Genomic DNA, 21,067 nt, shown 5'->3' with positions numbered 1-21,067 from the left:
GCGCAAAACATTAAAAAAATATTTATTGGGATATTCAAACCAAAACAACTGTTTATTTAAATTTAGATACCAGTAAAACATGTCACCTCACAATATCAGAGAGAAAAACAGAGATGTCAAGTGAAAAAAAAATACAATATATATAACAAATAAATGAATTGAGAAGAAAAAAATGGGGATTTGACAGATAAGTGAGCAACAAAAAAAATAAATTATATGCTTCACATTTAGCTTTATTTTCATGCCAAATCAGACCATATTGATATAAATGCACGAGCACTACAGCAATATGGACAAACTGACCTCTGAGTTTGCATTGAATATTGCTAAAGTATTGCAGTGATTTTTGGAAATTTTAATATAACCATTGATCAAATTTTATTTTGTTCACAGCATTATTGATAAATATCAGGAACACCAGTTTTTGACATGAATAAATTATTTTCTTTCATGTACTCGCATCCATCTATGTTTCAGATATGACCCATAGTTGTTTAAGCAATAAACTGTATTGTCTGAATTTACACTTTTTACAAAAATTGTACAGTTAAAATGCGTACAGTGGTTCAAATGTTACAAAAGATTCATTCAAGGCGCAGAAGGTGAAGGTAGCTTTAAAACTGAGTAGGATTGTTGCCTGAGCATGTCCCTGTTCATGTCCCTAATAATGAGGTCTGAGTCATTGTTCAATCCAAAGGCTTGATGTTTGCTGGAGGTACAGAGAAATGTTTGGCTATTTATTTTGCTTCCTTCGTTTTGATGTTTTCAGCCCCGCATTTTCAGCTCAGTTCTGAGACCATGTATCTTCATACTAGCTACATTCAGTATCATTTACCGTAGCCAACTCTCTCAAAATACAAGTGAATTAGGTCCTCTATTTTTGCTGCATTTTGTTTTACCAAATAATTTCAATTCCAATGAATTTATGAACTGAAGTGAGTTATGTTGGACTCAGTTCCACACAGCCACCTCCTTTGTCTACAAAAGTGGAGGCTTTGTTGAGGGGAGAGATTACATCTTGAGGGCCTCCTTTACTGAGTTATCATGAATGTGAAGCGGTGTCGTCTCCTCCTGTTTGTGGGGTCAGCTGCTGCAGGAGCTCTACATAGAGATTGACACGATCGAGGAGCGGTGCATTTTTCTCAGCTCGCAGCATCTTGGAGTACACATTCTTATAGGTTTTCAACGTCTCCTCATCCTTATTGCTGTAATAAAACACAAATATGTTGTTCACAAGTCACCATTGTAAAACTATCAGGTTCATATACTGCTGAAGAAACCATAAAGGTTTTTTATTCTCACCTTGGTTTCTTTTTCGCTGTCGTCATCAGTTTGATCAGCTGCAGCAGTAGAAAAGAGAAACTTGGCTCAAACACGCCTATTAGCTTCATCACTTCCTTGAGGTTCAGTCCTGTGGAGATGTCAGCGGCCACTTCAGGAGATTCCGTTGACTCAGCCTGGTCTTGTTCATTTAACTACAGGCAAGAAATTTAAATGTTTTCTTTAAGTTACAGCGTGCAGTCAATGGAAACATCCTCATTTGCTGCTTTGAAAAACTTACCTCTGTCTGCTCTTGCAGGAGATCGTTATAAATCAACTGGAAAGCATGTCGCGCTTCAGTCATGATCTCTAACGCTGCAGTCAGACTCTTCAGCTTAGCTGCACTGCTGCTCTGACCTTTGCAAACAAATATGAGACAATATGATGCTTGATTCTGACTGGCTGTGGGTATAAATTTGTGACGGCCCTCAACATAAAATGGTTCTTATGCTCTCCAATTCGATGCTACTCTGAACAAACATTAGCGACAGCATCACATCCCTCAACATGTCACACGAACAACTACTCACCTGCCATAGTAAACTCTGCAAACGCCACCCTTTCCAGAAGCGTGCGGAGCAGCTCACAGGGAGAGTCTTTGAGGCTGAGGAACAGACAGACGGCCTTGCTGTAGTGAAGCTCTGCCAGACTCCGATGCTGCTTCCTCAAATGTTCATCCCCCACCTGTCACACAATCAGGAGTCGTAAACAAGAGAATCCTCCAGTGTGTTTCATACTGCTGTAGAATGAAACACAACCTACCAGCAGAGACTTCATTCTAAAATAGATCTAGGACTTTTTTTCCTATTCTTTGACATGAATAAAGGAACTTAGATTTAGTATAATCTTGTACCTCTTTGTTGCATCTCACCTGGTTGCGGAAGCAGCTGTGGTACATGGAGGCCAGGCGGTGGTGAATGGTGGCAGCTCTATACTGGTAGAGCGGCTGTCGAGCCGACTCGGTGTGCAGGTCGCAGTACTTCAGCGACTTCATCATCGCCTCAGTCACCTCTCGCTCAATCTGAAGAGACATCCATAGGAGTGAATATTTTAAGTGTAAAATAACATGCTACCCAGTTTTTATGGTTTAACTTCATTTATTCACTGTTGCGTTCAGACCCACCTGCTCCTGGGCTTTCCTGGACAGAGGGGCGTAGTCCTGCAGAAGTGTAGCCAGGGTGAAGTAAGTCGTGGACAGCTCCCAGTTTACGCTGTCCCATACAGCTGGGTGGCTCTCTCGACAGGACAGTGACTTCATAGCCTGCAGGTAGTAGTCTATAGCCTGGAGAAAGACATGGTGAAGCATGAAGTACAAATAAAATTCAAAGGTCATGCCGATGAATATATCAAAAGACTAAATATATTGATATTCGCCAATTGTAGCATGAATAAGGGTTCCCCATGACACCTTATTGTAGTAGAGGGCCTCTTCGGGTGAAAACTCTCCTCTGTTCTGGTTGGCAGCAGTGGCACAGTGGGCCTGAGCACAGATCCTCATCAACCTGCCGGTGTTACACAGCAGCAAAGCTGTGTTGGTGCTATCGGCAATGACTTCAAAATCCTTCATGCCTTTCTCAAAAAAGGCAAAACTCTTTTTCCACAGCTCCTGCTCTGCCACAGTCACCGACATCTTCACTAGAAGAGGAGGAGGATTATTCTATTTATATCAGTAGCAATTGAGGCTCAACGTTCCTGTTGCTGAATCACCGGTTTACCTTCTTTCTCAGCCTGCATGGCTGCTGCCTGGTTCATGTAATACACCCCCATCTCATTGCGGATGTTTCCGAGTCTTTTGAGCACCTGAGGCAGCTGATCTGAGGCATGATCTTTCAAAACATCAGAGACAAGCAGTTCATACGCCGCCTCGTAGCACTTATTGCCAACAAATAGTTGGTACTCTGGATCTGTGGCCAGGTCTGTCGCCATGTTGAATGCTGGAGAGCAAAAGCATTAATGAATGTAATGATGAAAACTTGAAGAGGACAACTTGAGAAAAGTTTAGGGTATAGAAATTATTGAGATTCTATTTCAAATGATAATTCTGAGCTAAAATGGACACAATTGGACATCAAGTCCACCACTGTCTGCATTATTTGTATGCCTGCTCCTTGGCAACTAACCCTGGCAGCTGCTCTCTCTGTGAAGGCTGTGCAGGAACTCCTGGTCCTCTTTGGTCTGGTAACTGTATTCCTCCAGGTAAGCTGCTCTGTTGTTGGCATTCTGGGCCAACATTAACTGTATGTCACCACACAGAGACAAACACTGGCTGTGAAAATACAGCACATGTGGGTGCAGCGTACCGCTTACTGAACAATAGGCATCTACAAAAGGAAATAAACATAAAACAATTAATTAAAAACAAAAAAACAGGCATTAAGATTAGCAAAGCAATGCACTTCTGCAGCAACAAGAGTTGTTCCTGTTATTATTAGTATTGTTATATGTGTTTATCAGATGGAAAAACCTGATCCTACAGCAAAGTATCAAAATTATGGCTGGTAGAAATGACAAGCAATTATTATAACATGTTTCTGGTGAATAAATTAAATTTACCATAACATTGCAGAGAGAGTTTGATATAGCGCAGAGCTCGTCCATACTTCAGCAAGTTGGTGGCTGCATCTGACAGGACATAATAAGCCTTAGAGGCTTTCAGGAAGAGCTGCAGCTTCAAACGGTGCTGCCATGAGCCGGGGATCATCCCTGAACGCGTTGGATGGTTCTGGTCTGCCTCCAATGGCCCCACTGGTGTTGGTGAACCAAAAGACGCATGCAGGGTAAATGTAAGCAGCATGTGCTTAGATTTTCCCCAAGCTATCCTTACAAATAAGTCGACTGACCTCTTTCAAGAAGAGGAGAGATGCCAGTTTCAGCAGCACAGGCTCCGGCTGCACTTCTGTCCTTATATTTTAGAGGAATGGGAGTGTAAGGGTCGGCCGCTGGGAGATCGCTCTCTTTCTTGATGGTGCCATCCACTGCCTTCAGTCCCTGTGCGGTGAATATTAATGGGATTATTAATACAGTAGTACACACTCACTGGAAAACATCAAATCACTGTCACATTAAAGACAGATAGGCACCTTTAATACGTAGCTCAGCACATGTCTGCATTTCTCTTCCTTGTCTTGAGAAACAGGGAAAGCACAACTTGGCTGCAGGGATCACAAAAGAGACGATTATCCATAAATGTTTACAAATTAATTTGTAGTTTATATTTTCTGCTCTACAGACACATTTAGAGAGGCACACACTCTGATCTGGTGGGTGGATTTATATTTCTCCGGGACAGATAGTTCTCCTACGGAGCTGATCACAGCCACAGCTTTCTGATCATTCTGTGAGCTGCCGGAACTGTTCTCGTCGCTGTCCTCAGTCAGCTCCGTCTCCTCCTCTTCCTCCCTGTCATCATCGCTGTAGCTATCCTCTGACCCGCCGACCCCATATGACTCTGCTCCATCTTCTTGCGGAGGCTCGTCGAGCTGGAACAGCTCTGACAGCATGTAGTGGGCTGAGGCGATGATCTGAACAGACGGAGGATGGAGTCCAGTTCAATAAAATGTGAGCTTCTTCTCCAACTACTTTGACCTTTAACTCGCTCACACAAAATCGTTAGACATCCATGCTTACCTGTGGATGCCTGTCCTGATCCAGAAGTTTGATGCAGTTTAAAAGGAGAGTTCTGATTGTCCCATAATGCTTTCTGCCATGCCTTGAATTCAGCATCAAGTTGCTTGCAACTCTGCACCACAAAGCAGACTCGATTAACATGCTGTGCCTCAGGGAATATAAATCTAATTCACTTGTATATTTGTAGTTAAATGTTTGAAAAGATTAAAGAAATATTCTTGGTGAAAGGAAGTTAAGGCTATCGTGCAGCACTAAATCAAAATGTGTATGCAACAAAATGAGAACAGTGTTACCAATTCCATGATTTAACAAATTATAACTCAGCATGAAATCATGGCTGAAATCATCATCATAATCTACATTCATTATTAAGAACGGGGGGGGGGGTTCCTGGCACGTGTTGATTTTACACAACTGCAACTTCTCTCCTGAGTGTTTACTTACTTGTAAAGTAACACAGCCACAGGAAGAGTGAAGGGATTCTGACACTTCTCTTCTTCCGCCTCCTCACACAGAGTAGTGAGATCATAAAGCTTCACAATGTCGCTCCCACTAGCTGAGCATTAATGGAATAAAAAGAGAATATGAAACAAGACAAGTGTCGAGTTGTGGACTTGAGAGTTTTAGTTCACTTCACCTTTGAACAGCCAATAGGTGTGACCCTCTTTGGTGCAGTTGGACTTGAGGAAGGAGAGGATATTTTGGGCAATGTCTTTCACTACCCTGGTGGAGAAGGTCGAGTGCTCCAGATGAGGAATGTCCTCCGTCTTAATCATCTCATATTTCTGCTCATTACAAACACAAAGGCATAAACATTGAATAACATACAACTTGTTTTATTATAACCTCCATATAATTTGTAACATTATATACAACATTTTGACATCAAGAAAGATGTTTTATTCAACTGTAAAGTTAAAGTATCACAAGCAACAAACAAATTACAAAGAAACACTGAACAGACAGTAATTTACCTGGACAATGCCATTGACATGGAAACACATGACAAGCTCTGGGACATTACACATTAGATTGTCGAGCCAGTAATCAATGCCAGTAAGGATGTTTATTGGTTTATTGTTGTCCCTGAAAAATACAGTAAAAAATTGAAAAATAACGTTACATGAGAATAATAAAGTGGAACCAGTGTTAAATTCTGCTGAGGGAAAAGCATTCAGAATTTAAGTCTTTCTATCAACTGCTAACGTTGATCATATAAGAATATGTTCACCAACAATATTTAGAATAGAATATATCTAGGTTAGTATCTTTTACCTACTTTAATATTTTTTATGCTTATCATTCGCTTCATCATTCAAACTTCTTACACAACTGAATGCAACAGAATGAGAGTACAATAGTTTAAAATTCTGACCTGAGTCTCAGACTGACGGCAGGATAACGGCCTCCTCCGAAAATAGGCATGTTGGATCCAACCAACATGTGGATATCCTCAAATGTCCACATGATGTTTCGAATAAAGTCATTTCTTAAACCCTGTAAAACAAGCCGCACACAGGTGTACATGTCAGGGACAAAAAGCTCTGCAGTTGAAACTCTGCTCCAGTGAATAGGATGAAACTCAGGCACTGTATTTTTCATCCCCTTAGCTCACAGAAGCCTTCAACTCAGCTATGAGCCAGAAAAATATGACATCATTCCAGCCGCTGCCATCCTATGGTGAGGATTAGACACAAAACAACTAGTGCTTTTTTTTATTCAAATGTTTTAGTTCATTTCAATTCATATCTATTGTCTGTACAGCTGTCATATTAATTTAGAATGACAATGCTTCACTGGAGCTACAGACAGTGTCCATTATCAGAAAATAACACTCTAGACAATCAAAAGTGAGCTTTCCCCTTCACCACTGTACAGAGGAGTATATAAATGTGTGCTTTAGCTACAAATTGTAGTTTTGCACCAAGCATAAAATATTTTATTACCTGACTGTTCTCCCCTTCATTGAAGAGCATAGGGAGGTTTTGCTCTTTGGATACTGATGCAACCTGGTCCAGAGCATACTTGCTGTCCACTGGAATGCCTTCCTGCATATTTATTAGAACCAATGTTATTAATGCAAATGTTATTTTTCTACATTGAGAAGGTTGTCAATGACAGAAATATGCAACATTAATGCCTAATTAGTATGAAATTTCTATTATTTATGCAAATTGGATAAACTCCACTTCACCACAGATCTAGGGGTCAAGGAGACCACAAAACTACAGTCCAAAATGACAAAATGGCATACCTGCTGGGGAACGTCTGCTTCTTCTGCATCAGTTGATGCACTGGTGAAGGCGGTAGGCCATGAAGATCTGAACTCCTCTGTCCCATCTTCCTCGCCTTCATTCAAGCCGTCTGATACAGGTTCCGCAGCCCCATCACTGTTTACGCTAGGGGAAAAGCAGAAGTTGTTTTGGAAAAAGGATGAATAAGACGTGCCTTAAAATGTAGCCAAGGCCCAATTCAAGCAATGCTAACTGCTTACCTGTGGTAGAGAAACTTTGATAGGATTGCTTTCTGATACCAATGCTCTTTACTCTTTTTTTTCCTCTGCCACTTCTGATCTATTAGCCGTTGGTAGAACTCTTTTAGCCATGTCCAGTCTCCCGTCTATAAGACACACAAAGCAAGAGAATACAATCAATTGTACAGTACATCATGTGTAAAAGATGTTGTCAAGGTATCAATTAAAAGGATCTTGAAAAATTTAGAATAAAATTGTCAAGTCTGAAATAAGTTCTCCTCTACCTGTGAGGAGCTCATAAAGAGCTCTTGAATATCCAGATCATCCAAAAGCAATGTCCTTCCCACTCGATGAACAGCCATACTGACATGGGACTTGCTGTAGGGAATTTTCAAAAGCTTCTTGATGTTCTACAAGTGATAGAAAACATTATTAGCATCTGGCATATTTCAAAGATACAAGAAAGAAACTTTAGTTTTGCAACATCTCTACAAACCTCTGAGTCTGATACAACATCAACATCATCCCCGACACAATCGATGAAGTCATACGCCATTCCAAAACTACAGAAGAAGAAAAGCATCACAATAACCAATGAGAGTTTACAAATATGGATTAAGGTCTCACTGATCTAGCATGACATGTATTGTGAGGCTGTAGGATACTCTAATTTTAAAGAAAATAACTAAACAATTTAGCATTACACTTGATCAAGAAATATCAGTCACAGTAGAAGCATGTCTCATGATGTTGCACCTGGAAAATGGTTTGCTTTTGCTGCTGGACCCTAATATTGTTGTACCAGCACTGCCGAGTTGAGGGCTTTCCCTCAACCAGTTAGCAGGGGGTAATTTCAGGTCCGTCTTCTCCTGCAGAAGGGCATAGCTGGCAGGAGGAGGGGCAGCAGAGTATTTGACCACGGCACGACTCTTTATTTCACTGTTGCTTGCACATGCTGCAGAATCCTTAAAGACAACAAAGTAAAGCATTTGTTTGAGTCAGTTATTGTGTCAGTGTTCACGAATTATAGAGTAATCACACTGAAATGTTGAGTCAAGGACTCCTTCGCTAGTAAGCACACTCATGGGATGGAACAATTTTATTTGTTTATAAATTTCTTCAGGTGGTTTTTGCACAGAAATTCACTTTCAATATTCATCTTAACTTAACCAATTTGCCTGAGAGAAAAGGTGTATCACCAAACGACTCGAGTGGCACAACTGGAGTTTACATTTTATTATGAATTTGTGTGTCCCACATCAGCATCGATTCCAAACCTTCTCCTAACACACTGGTACATCCCTTGAATGTTGTCACAGTGTCGCAGATGCCATTCAATAAGTGGTTGCTTTAACAACACAGTGGCCATTTGTGAAAAGATCAATAAAGACATCGAAGCTACTTTGGGGAGAAAGTAGCTCTGATGTCAGACACACGACAACTCACAACACACTGAAAACAGGAAAACATCGATGGTCCTTCCATATAGCCAAGACAAACATGAAACACAGGTAACAGTTTCTGCTGCTGACTTACATGTTTACTGTTCTCCCCTGTGCAGGTAGGGCCACAGACCTCTTCCTTTGCATTGTCCAAGGGAACCCCAGGATCCCCAGCCGGTTCACTCATCCTGGACCTACGACCGTTGGCTTGGACGCCTCGTTGACTCTGTGTCCATCAGACAGATGACGACCAAACACGTCACAAACAGCAAAGTTGTCCGTAGTTTGCTAGCTTGACAGGCTAGCTCCTCGAAAATTTAATACTGACTCGTAGAAGCTGCACTAAAAAATGTTAACATGCTAGGCTGTTGTTGTTTTATTAAGCTTACTCTTGTTTAGCCCTTACTTAAACAGCTGAATAACCTAGCTCCTCTTATCTTCCACAGCCAGCCAGTCACTTGTTTCAGCACGAGTAGAAGCAAACATCAACTTCCGGTTTCTTATGCGGAGAAAATTTCCAAAAGTTATATAATTTCTACCAAAAAGTTATTTTAAAAAATGTAACGATAGGTATAGAACATCGCTCCTGTATAGAAGACGAAATAATATAAAATGACAGGAAATGTATTTTAGTTGCCCTACCTTATAAAAAAATATATATCGACGACCCGGAAGTACCCCGAGGTTCTAGAAAAGTTGAGTACGTTCTTTCTTAATGTGGTGTATTTTATTGTGAAAAATAATCACCTACCCACCGAAATGCGAAAACGTGATCAATGCATGTAATAACTTAAAATCGTCACGTGAATGCAAACATACTAAAGAAAAACTTATAATTACTCAGATGCTAAAATCAATGGTCAGCTGATGGGAGCGTATTAGAAAGATTGATTTGTTTATCCACATTTTTAACATAATTGTAATGAAGTAAAGCATAAAAATCCTGAGCTTTGATGATGATGAGGAGGAGGAGGAGGCCGAGGGGGATAGTAATAATAATAATAATAATAATAATAATAATAATAATAATAATAATAATAATAATAATAATAATAATAATAATAACAACAACAACAACTGGTAAAACGTTAGCACTGTTCAAGACTTTTCAAATGCATTATTAATACCACAGCTTTCTGTCTAGCAACACCGCTGGTACCTGTATAAACACTAGGATAACATAGAGGACATAGAAGATGTATGACAGCCAACTGCTGACTGTTCATTTCTGTGTTGATGGCAATATTTTGACGTAAATTTCATCTTCTACTGGCTTTTGACCTTTGAACACAGATTAATTATAGTTAATTATAATGGAAAGCTGGAAAAATCACGTTTGACTGGAGAAACTCCCATACATCGGTGTTTTCTCAAATTATAAGTACAATTCATCTCTCTGTTATCACAATTTATCTCACTACTTTTTCTTGTCTCAAGGGCGTCTTGGAACAAGGCTAGAGCTGTGACACTGTTTTCTTTCAGTGTCAGAGGTTCAAGAACGTTTTGAACGTCACACACAAATGTTGGCTGATGTTAATGCTCAGAGTTTGGAGTTGTGGAATTCCACATGACGACTTTTCTATTCATTTAAAGGCCCAAACTTTATGGTTTGAGTGCTTTTTTGTTGTTTGTTTGTTGGTTGGTTGGTTTCTTTGCTTGTGGGTTGGTTGAAAGTAGATCCTAAATTCCAATATCTAAAAGTGTTTTTTTAATCTGCAAGTTGTTCAGAGGTACACTATCAATTATAGTTTCATTACCTGACTGTTTTTGTCTGTCCTTCTACCATCAGGAGGCACTTACCGCGACTAATCGGAGTAACGCCCTAAAGGTGACCCTTTCAGAACTTGAGTTCATCATTGAATGTCAATCTACAGAGTCAGCAGTTCTGTCTGCAGAGCAGTGAGAACTGATGGAAGCTTTGGAACAAACTTGTAGAGATAAAGAACGGTGCATGGAACAGAAGAGGAAGGACAAGGATGAATAAGTACAGTGGCACACAAAAAAGGTGAGGGGAGTGAATGTCTGATCTCTGTTTTGACTTTAACAGCTTAAAAATGTGATTTTCTAGTCATAGCAATTCTGCAGTTATGAAGTTTTAAACTGCAACACCATAAGGAAACGGGAAAGGAATATCTTCTCTTTGTGATGACTTCTGGGAATACCACTACATTAACGCCTGCATCAAAATGTGAACACATACTGTAACGCATTTGGCTGCTTTTTAATTGAATACCATGAATTGCTTTCACTATTGCACATACTATATACGCCACAGCAGTCATAGAGCCTTCATCAAGACTATCTGATAAGGTCAAGGTGAAAATGGCTTCTATTCAATCTGAATAGTGAAATATCAATGGTTAGCTGTAAACGTATGTGAGATACCTAGCCCATTAAAGGTTAGAATCGTACTCTGGCAGTAAAGACAAGGCTCACATCTGTACTTACTTTCCTTAAGAAGGGCCTCAAATTTGATTTTGTGCATTTTTGAACTTTGTGTTAAATGCAACCTAAACCATGTAATTCAACCATATGCTCATCTGGTGTTAAATCAGTAACACATCAGAGAAACAGCTAGGACACGCAGACTGCAGCCATCTTAAGTCTAATAATACCCATGTGAACCTGGAGTGTTTTCAGCTTTAGGAATAGCTCTCAGTCCATTTCCCTGGTGCTACTGGTGGAAAGACTAGATCTCCATTTGTGACACCAGAGCCGTCACGGGGAAGTGATTCCTTGAAGTGTTACGAGATATAGTAACTTTTCTCTTCATGCTTTTTCTTTTAGATTTGATCAAAGCATGTTATTAGATGCAATATGAATGTTGTTTAATTATCGACAGAGAAAGTTAGCACATTTCCAAGTCACAGATTTTTTTTTCTCTTGATAAAAATTTTGCAAAGTCTTTTATAACCATTGAGTTGAGCTAAAATGTTCTTTGTTTAATGGTTACATTTTAACTTCTTTAAAATGACCTGTGGACAGTCCAAATATGTTTGGAAAAAATCCCAGATGAATATCATTTTGTAGAAGTATACTGTATATTGTTTTGTTCTGTTACAAATTCACTTTTACTTGACTGTCCTTGGTGAAAGAACTGCAGTGCTTTTAACAATGATTGTCTGAAAAATGTCTTCAAATTTCAAAACGTACAATAAACTTTATAACGAGTTGTACTTTTATATTCAGTCAATAACTTTTTCAGATATTCATTTAGTTGAATCAAAGTTACAAATTTTTCCTTTCAAAAACAGTCCACCTCTGTGATCCTGTATTAAGTTGTTAGCTGAATGTTTCCATGGTGACCAGTGTTTGCAGTGGTAGTTAAGTTGTGTGAGCAGTGCACTCAGTGGACTCGATCTCTCGGACTCTGTCAAAAATGGTAAAGGGTGGAAAGCGGTATTTTTCTATGGGTAATGGTGGAAAATGGGTGAGAATGTCTTGGTTTTCATCACACAGTTGAGTCAATGTGATTTGTAACAATCGAACCTGGTGTATTTATCCGCTTTTGTTTCATTTCCCTCTCAGTTTGCTCATTCAGTCGAACCAGAAAGTGAAACGAGGAGTCGAGAGACTTGCACAAGCACTGGGATCATGCTGACTCAGGTTAAATCCTCTTTGCCTCAGATGTTAAACTTGGAGCGCTATCCTAAATGGAAAACTCAGCAGGTATATAGTTACTAACACTAGATAACACAGTTTTTGGCATGGCTGTTCTTTTTTTTTTCCACAGTATGGCCAAGTACTTTCAAATATTCATGGCACTATCATATTTCTTGTGATGGGAAAGGCATAGCCTCCATGTTGGATTCCCATTCCACTGTATCTATGTTAGTGGACTCTCATCCCAATATGAGTGTCTTTGCAGGAATCCAGAGAGTTTCCATTCTCAGACCACGACAACAGGCATTCTTTAAGAGACATCTCTGTCTTCAGCCATGTGAGCACGAAGAGAAATTCAGAACATTTAGATCCATCTCCGCATTATTCTGTAAAATAATCTCTTCCATATTTTATTGGTATACTTCAGGGGGTTGGAAGAAGGAAGTGTTTTGATCATCGCAGGCAGCACATCTCCCATTTCTGCCTATGCCACGACAACGACTCTGAAGGGACTAAGGGAAAAATCACAGTGTACCAAGCAGACTTTAAAGAGAAGCAGGCAGTTTTTAATGGTCCAAGCAACAACAGGCGCTTCCCCCACAACCCCCAGCTGAAGTCTGCACAAGCGGCACAAGCACAGGCTGGAGAGCAGTTCATGTGGTTCGGACGACACGAGTCAAATATCTACTCTTCACCTATCAAGCCCTAATCCAGGCATTACTTAAGGAACATGGTACAGGAAGAGGTCAGGCAGATCTCCTTGAAAGTACAGTTAAATAAAACATTTAATTAGAAATACCAGTTAGCTTTCTTTTTCTTTTTTTTTGTTCTTTTTTTGAGAACTATAGAAAATATAAAGAGTGGCAATCTAAATAGGTTTACACAATTTAAACATACTTTGATAACTCCACCAACAATCCCTTTTAACTGAACTGACAATTGGCCTTACCTTTTATAGCTAAGCATATCATGAAATGGTTGTGTGAAAAAAGTGTTGAATAACTTTCACTTTAATACAATTTTTGGAATATTCTTCAATGTACTGTAAGTGGAACTTTCATAGGTTGTTTATTTTTTGTAACTTTTAACAAAGTTGGGACATGTGTGCCCAAATGAAACCAAGGAACATTGGGCAAACCCAGATATTCTGTTTGATCTGATGATTTTTACATTCCATATATTTAAACAGAATCCTAAAGGCAGATGTTTTGATGGTGCACGTCCTGTTGAAATTTGAATTAGGGTTTAATTTAACTAAGAGGGACTGCTGGGTCTTGGCAGTATACAGTAAGTAATCTACTATTTAATATGAGGAACCACAGAAACTCCTGCATGCGTTTATAGCACAGTTTTAACAGCAGAGGGCAGCAAATCTACATGAGCGTCAGTTGTCCTGAGGAGTTGTTCAACATCCAAATTGTGTGAGATGGAATAATCACCCCAGTGTAATATGAATAATTTTGAGATTGGAGGCATAATTGAAAAAAATATCCAGCTCAGCTATATTTATTCAATACACATCAACAGACATTAAATCATTAAATTGGAGAATCTGAAATAAATTACGCTTGATTTGTGTCAGAATGCCTGGGTTTGTTTCACTCCAGGGGATGAAAGGGATGTGTGTGTGTGTGTGTGTGTGTGTGTGTGTGTGTGTGTGTGTGTGTGTGTGTGTGTGTGTGTGTGTGTGTGTGTGTGTGTGTGTGTGTGTGTGTGTGTGTGTGTGTGTGTGTGTGTGTGTGTGTGTGTGTGTGTGTGTGTGTGTGTGTGTGTGTGTGTGCCACCCATAGAATAGAAGAGAACGTATGGGACTGAATAACAGAAAACTGCTCTGAGAGAGGCACTTAAGAAAGAAGTATCCCCAATCACTCTTCAATAGTTGATGTTTTCTCTAGAGTACATCCTGACCAGCTGCCGTCTGTCTTTAGCCACTGAGGAAATGGGTTTTGTTTGCCCAAGCTTTCGTTCAGCTGTAGTAATGAAGTGATTATCTAGAAGTGCCAACATAGTGGGAGTTTTTCTTTAAAAAAGTGAAGTTGTCTTTATTTAGAAAGAGTAGAAAGATGTGAGGAATTCAAGTTAAACTGTTACTCTTCAGCTATTTTTGAGTCTAAGATTACATCTCAAAAGGAATTCCTGCGCACTGACTATCTTGTTAAATAAGTTAGTCATCATCTCCGTGTTAGACCTTCATGTGTCATAAAAAAGACAAAACTTTTTTGATCATGTGACATGATACTTACAGCCTACAGCATCAAGCCCCAGGGTGAGGGGATTGTAATGACCATAGAAAAAAAAAACAGGTCTGCAGATGGGGAAAAAAACTATTTAAATCTTTTTCATGTCACGGATTCAAAGATCATACGTATATCTTGTTGACATTTTTGGTGTTTAGTTACTTTGATCGAAAACACTTTAAAGCGATCCAGTTATGTTGATGAGAGGCAAAGAGGTGTTAATGAAGAGCACCTGCACTGAGGTTTGACTGTGTTATGACCAGTCTCCATTGGTTGTTTGCCACCTGTCTGCAGGTGCAGTTTGCAGACTACCCTTACCTTCAGATGTGTACTACTCAAACTGAGACTCCTCTGCATGGATGCCAGTGACACTAAACTCTAATTAGCTCTGTCAGATTCACAGTTTTAATACTGCGGGAAGGGAGGGAGGCAGAAAGTCTTAGGAGAGCCTCTAGTGCCAATCATTAGCCGGTATGTGGTTATGCGTTGTTTGTGCAATGCTTGGCGAGGTATGTGTTATATCAGTGAGGCACAAACTCAGTATATGTAAATACAGTTGCTTGGTTGAATATCAGACCTTCTCACTGGGACAAAAGGCGCAGTAAACAAGCATTCAACCACCAAAGCTTGCGCCTCATGAATATTAAATAAGACACATTTAATCCTACCTCTTTGGTGTTCGGAGGCCGTGGTCTGGATTTCACTGTGATTTATTCACAGGTGCATGTGTCTCTTTGATGTGTTGAGCTGAGAGGTTTTGCACCTGTTGGAGAAAAAAAATTGCTTTGAAAACAAGAGGTGGATTTGCCAGACAGTTGAAATGACAGCAGCACAAGAAAGATTTGTGTTGGCCCGCTACTTTGTGTGTGTGTGTGTGTGTGTGTGTGTGTGTGTGTGTGTGTGTGTGTGTGTGTGTGTGTGCGTGCGTGCGTGCGTGCGTGCGTGTGTGTGTCTTCTGTTTGAAATGGCTTGGAGTGGTGTGTTTATCATTGCTGCATGCAAAGCAAAATCAGCTTTTGTCAACTAAAATCGGCATTTGGTTTTTGCTCATCTTTATGACCAAAGAGATGTGGAGGGGTGTACAAATCTTTCATCTGTATTTTCTTCTTTCACCACATTTTCTACACATGACAACCAAGTCGCAACTTAGTGCTGTTTGCAATTCTTTGTTTTGTTTTTTTTGTTTTTTTGATATTTTTTGTTTCATTTCAAGGGTTTAAAGTTTTAATTTAGACTTATTCTGTGAGTGGGATGTCTGTCTCAGACTCTAAAGCTGCTCCATAATTTCAAGAAATTTCATTTATCCCCCATGGACTGAAGGGGTGCCTTTTGATATTTTGTTGGTTGTTTGTGATGTAATTTCCAAATAAATTTTTTTTTTACAGCTATGCATTAACAAGAATAATTTAAATATCTCTCAAATTGTTCTCCTTCGATGAAATGTAGTAATGTAGTCATGGCGTGGGATCTTGATTTTATACTTGTCACGTCGGGTTTGGCTTTTTGATGTTATGAAGTTGAGCATCTCAAGTTTTTACCCATTACACATTAATCAAATACAGTATCTAATTTCAAAGGGTGGTTGCCATGGAGATGCTGCAGTTAAATGATAAATCATAAAAAAATTAAATTTTCTTTATTCTATTGCCAATTTGAATGTCCTACTCTCCCACTTTTCTTTCAATATCTTTCATTTTTCTATTTTTTTTAATAACAAGGTGTCAAGGCTCACAGAATACCTTTTCTTTATGTTTGCCATGCCATCTTGTTCAAACATTCAGCATTTTATCCATGTGGCAACTACGAATTCCAAAATGGCACTGAAGCCATGACAATGACCTCCTCTGCTATTTTAAACTACTAAAACTACTAAACTGTATGACTTGCTCAAACTTGCTGTAGTCAATCTGCTTGCAGTGCTTTAAGTTCCCTGGCCCTCACTTTTTTCCATACATCCAGTTGGTTTGTGTCCCCTGGCAGCCAGTTCTCCTCATTCCAGTAATGGTTAGGGACCCTCCCAGAGTCTGAGGGTGGTGATAAAGGTGGCCGGCTATCTCATTTCTACAGAGGACAAGATAACATCCTTAGAACATTCCCATCACTCAAGGAGTTGGTTTGAGGGAGATAAGAGATCCTGTGCCACAGGTCAGCCATGAACCTCCTTGGGTGTGTATTTGTGTGTCTTTACATCGTACATGTGTGTTTAATTGACGTGGTTCATTAGCCGCTGTCCTGCTCGGGCCTTCTTCCAATGTTCCAAATATGAGGTCTGCTGACCTGGCATCAGGGCAGCAAGCAACACTGCAGAAAGCACTGCTTCAGAAGATCAGACCTATTGTTGCACCAAATCACATTCCACCCTGTATTTCTCAAACCTCCAACATAGTCTGCATGCTAATTAGCATGTAGGTGGTAAGTATAATTACATTAGGGTAGTTGTAAACAAAGACCTACAAGCAGCATTGTGTTCAAGCATTCAGCTCAGGAGGGAAGGAGAAAATAGTGCATACAACGATGAATTTTTCATGAAGTTTATGTGAAGAAAATTGTATTCCGTTCTGGTTTGTATGCACAGCTGATTAGTGTTAGCAGTAAAAACTATTTTTTGGTTTAATTTATGCTTTTCTATGCACAGTGGGAATTAGATATTTAATATAGTGTAATTTTAAAGCAGAATCAACATTTTGGTTCCCTGCCTGTGTGTTTGGTACATATTTAAATAAGTACCAAGTAAGTTAGAGACTGCAACATCCCACGAAGGTAGGTCAGGGTACCCTGAAAGTAATACCTGACAATGCATAGTTTTGACGTTTCAGGGTAGGTCAAAGCTATGCACTTGTTTGACCATAGATCAAAGCTAGTGCATAGGTAGATTAAAGCACTAGCTTTGATGTATGGTCTTACACTGGCCGTCTCCCTCGTCTTTCTATCTTATCCGGTTCCTGAGTGTACAAAAGTTGAAATCTTATTTTCATCCTCTTTGCTGCCTGAGTAATGTGCTTTTTGTTTCATCTTTCTGTCTGCAACGGTTGTGTAGATATTTGGTGGACTAACGAACGAACAAACGGACGAACACACGAACACTGACAATTACAATACATCACCGCTATGAAGCGGGATGTAATAACAGACAACTTTATAGAAGCAGCCTCGTGACAACACATCTCCATCCTTGGCACAGAGACAAAGTCCTCAGCTCAAACAGAGACTCAGTCTGGTTTTTCCACATTTCTACATTACCAAGTATTTCATCACGACTTCAAAAACTCCACCTCTTCATCTAGTTTGCTCCCTCACAACCATGGCTTCACAGCATTTGATCTCATTAGGTAAAATGAATAAATCTATTCCACTTTACAGATTAAAAGACTGGCTTCACATCAGTGCTCCTATACCCCGTCTCCTATATTCAAACAGGAATGAAAAATATGGCATTATTTCAGGGACGATGAAAAATAAAAACAACAAGTGAAGTTATTCACAAGAGTGGGATATGCAACCAAAATAAAGTGAAGCTTTTGATTAAATCCTGTTTCCTCCAATAGATATTTTCTTCACTGATTTAGATATGCTTTCAGCTTGTTACATACTATATCTATAGTTTATATAATCAGCTTGATATTTCTCTTAAACATACAATTCTCTATTTCCTGCGGTAGGAGGGAGCAAAAAAACAACAACCCCTCTAATTAACCGTTTTCACACTTGTTCTCCAGTCAAAGGGGTAAACCTGCTTCATTTGCATTCTGTTGAAGGCATAAATATAACCAGTGAATATGTTTTAAAGTCTGCTGTGGATGTGTCAGAGACCTTAATGTGGAATAATTAGTCGTGAATGTGGTCAGAGTGGGATTGTGTGGCTTTGTTTGAATATTAAAAGAAATGCTGCGGCTGCTGCACATACACATATTTGTCGGAGGAGGTACATGCAATACAATGGCACACTCTCAATCTGACATCATTATCAAATGTAAATTACACACTCATGAGCTGCTCATTACCATATCCCATATGTAGCTCGTGTCATCAGTTGTCAAATTCTCACTATAGAAACACAATATTTGGTTTTAGCAGTTGATATTCGTGTCCTGGTAGTGATATTGAACCTAACTTTGCTGCACTTCTGTTTCTCTCGAAGGGGGGAAAGATGAAAAGTACATGTAATATTAATTTCAAAAATAAGAAAGATCAGTACAATGGTGGTAGAGATACTCAGAGCAATATAATTAATGTTGTGTGAATGGTAAAGGAAATTCAGGAGCAATAAATAGATTAAATAAACATACTTAATAAATGACTTGAACCAGTTTGCTTCTATGTTAGATTAGATCAGAAACTTTAAAGAAAAAGACTTGTATGTTATTGTATACATTCAGGACAAAAGCAAAAAGAACTGCTCTGCAATACGGAGATTTGAGCATGAAAGACTGATTCAAGGTTGCAGTGAAATTTAATTCAAATGAGGTAAAGAATGGAGCAGCATGAGAATAACTCGTCTTTAAAGATTAACATAACCCTCAGAGATGTTATTGTATCCCCGTAACCAAGTCTTGAGTTCAGCAGGTGCAGAACAGCTCTTCCTCTCTATGAGTTACTGCATTAAGTCTCTCAAATTTAGTGGCACAATCATGAGCCTCCCGTTCACTCTCTGGAGTAGAAGAATTGCTTTGCATTTTAAAAAGGTCAAACACTCAGATCTCCGCCAGCAGGAACTGAGGGAAGAAATAATGTCTCTCCTGCAGAAATATGCAGTCACACACAACTGATCCTCTCAAATACCCACTGCACAGATTGGAGGTGTGTGATGACTGTCATCCTCTAACAAATGGTGTACAAACAAAGGCCAAATCATGATATCAAACGCTAATGTGTTGAGTATTTTAATCATTTTCAGGATTATATTGATTTATTTTCATCCTGCTTGCAGCTGGAGTAAGATAAAAGGGGAAAGTAATGCTTTAGTCATGATATTTGAAACGTGCAGGGACAATAAAGAAGGGTGAGGTGTTAAATTAATTGATCTATATTAAAACGCAACAGAATATGTGCTTATAATTGGCAAACAACCTTTTCTAGGATTAAGTTTGTAACAATAAAACATTTTGAAACAATTCCTCGGTACGACAAAAGGGACATGCTGCCATAGAAGTAAATTAATGATACAAACAGAGGCCTACATATGTTATTATTCATATATTTAAGTTACTTAACTTCATCTTTAATCATTAGATTAAAAAAAGTGATTGGTAGGAGTTTAGGTGCATCAGTGTGTATTATTATATTTATTTTATGAAAGCTACCTTCATCTAAACCCAATTTTGTGTAACTACCTCACAGCAGAGATTCAACTATAATTTCATCTGTTCCATTTCCTCCACCCCCTCTGTTAAGCATATGCCTCGGTTGTTGTTGGCTGGTGTTGGTCTTTAGAGTGTTTGGGTTCTTGCCCAGTAGTTACATTGTGTTGAAGACAAAATGACTACAGGGAAAGATGCAGTCAGGAGTGGGCCAAGAGCCCCCAGCCCTGGGGCCACACAGAGGGTACAGAAACTATGGCAATGTATAGAGTAGAAGCCATGTAAATGGTTCATTTATTAACAGTGTTTTTCACTGTGTTTGTAGAAAGTCCAACTCAGAAAATCTATCAATCATTCTTGAAATACAGTAATTCCACCATTCAATCAACTAATTGCTGATTTGATTATAGGTCTACAAATATCAATGAACTGAATGTGTATTTAAAGACACAGGATGAATAACTACGAGTATAGGCTCAAGTGTAAGTTTAAGACAATAAGGTTCAAGAATAGAGTGAAACATGAACTTGCAAGTACTGTTGCAGAAGGGAAAATATATGATTTAGAAACTTCATTATTAATTCTGTAGCCTTGGAACATATATTTTATGCTTTCAAATACATGCTGTGAGACTCACATTCATGAATCACACATAAAGTCTCGTTAGGTTTTAAACAATTCATAATTGTATGATTTTTTAAAAAATTGTAATGAAAGGTTCATCCGTGATCTTCGTCATTTGTGTACTGATTTTCTACCTTTACACGTCACTAATATTATTTTAATTATCCATATGTTCTTTTTTTTTTTTTTTTTTTTTTTTGCTAAAACATGTTGCGTCTCTAAACTTTGTCGAATAACGATATATATAAATTTATACAAAAAACAACCACCCACAGATACCATCTATTACGTCTCTCCGCCATTCTTTCCGTGCGACTCCTTCAACTTCAAGACTCGTCGGTGTTGCGCGCGCGCGCACGCGCGAGTCTGCGCGCGTGAGGGAGAAGTGGGCAAAGGCTCCGCCTCACTCAAAAAGCGAGAGAAAAAAAAAAGGAAAAGCAAACT

The 21,067-nt window shown here is 39.1% G+C and overlaps 2 protein-coding genes across 2 annotated transcripts; one reads left to right on the top strand and one right to left on the bottom strand.

Moving 5' to 3' along the window:
- Positions 1–33: 33 nt before the first annotated feature.
- Positions 34–9,314, bottom strand: edrf1 (erythroid differentiation regulatory factor 1). Its single transcript, XM_068327913.1, has 25 exons — positions 8,957–9,314; positions 8,177–8,385; positions 7,917–7,983; positions 7,705–7,830; positions 7,442–7,566; positions 7,202–7,346; positions 6,894–6,995; positions 6,323–6,444; positions 5,922–6,033; positions 5,585–5,732; positions 5,392–5,503; positions 4,948–5,059; positions 4,572–4,841; positions 4,401–4,472; positions 4,161–4,308; positions 3,874–4,065; positions 3,441–3,641; positions 3,036–3,254; positions 2,729–2,955; positions 2,444–2,602; positions 2,192–2,341; positions 1,851–2,004; positions 1,562–1,677; positions 1,303–1,475; positions 34–1,205 (listed from the first exon to the last, which is right to left on the bottom strand). The coding sequence occupies exons 1-25, from the start codon at positions 9,047–9,049 to the stop codon at positions 1,043–1,045; spliced, it is 3,717 nt and encodes a 1,238-aa protein (XP_068184014.1). The 5' UTR covers positions 9,050–9,314; the 3' UTR covers positions 34–1,042.
- A 2,927-nt stretch (positions 9,315–12,241) lies between these two features.
- Positions 12,242–13,174, top strand: tex36 (testis expressed 36). The gene is made up of 4 exons (XM_068328017.1): positions 12,242–12,292; positions 12,391–12,531; positions 12,731–12,802; positions 12,893–13,174. Exons 1-4 carry the CDS (start codon positions 12,242–12,244, stop codon positions 13,172–13,174), a joined length of 546 nt encoding a protein of 181 aa, XP_068184118.1.
- Positions 13,175–21,067: the final 7,893 nt, after the last annotated feature.

The sequence above is a fragment of the Antennarius striatus genome, chromosome 11, assembly GCF_040054535.1.
Source record: "Antennarius striatus isolate MH-2024 chromosome 11, ASM4005453v1, whole genome shotgun sequence".
In the NCBI taxonomy this organism is placed as follows: Eukaryota; Metazoa; Chordata; class Actinopteri; order Lophiiformes; family Antennariidae; genus Antennarius; species Antennarius striatus.
The sequence above is the reverse complement of the archived record's forward strand: the minus strand, read 5'-3'. Positions and strand labels throughout refer to the sequence as shown.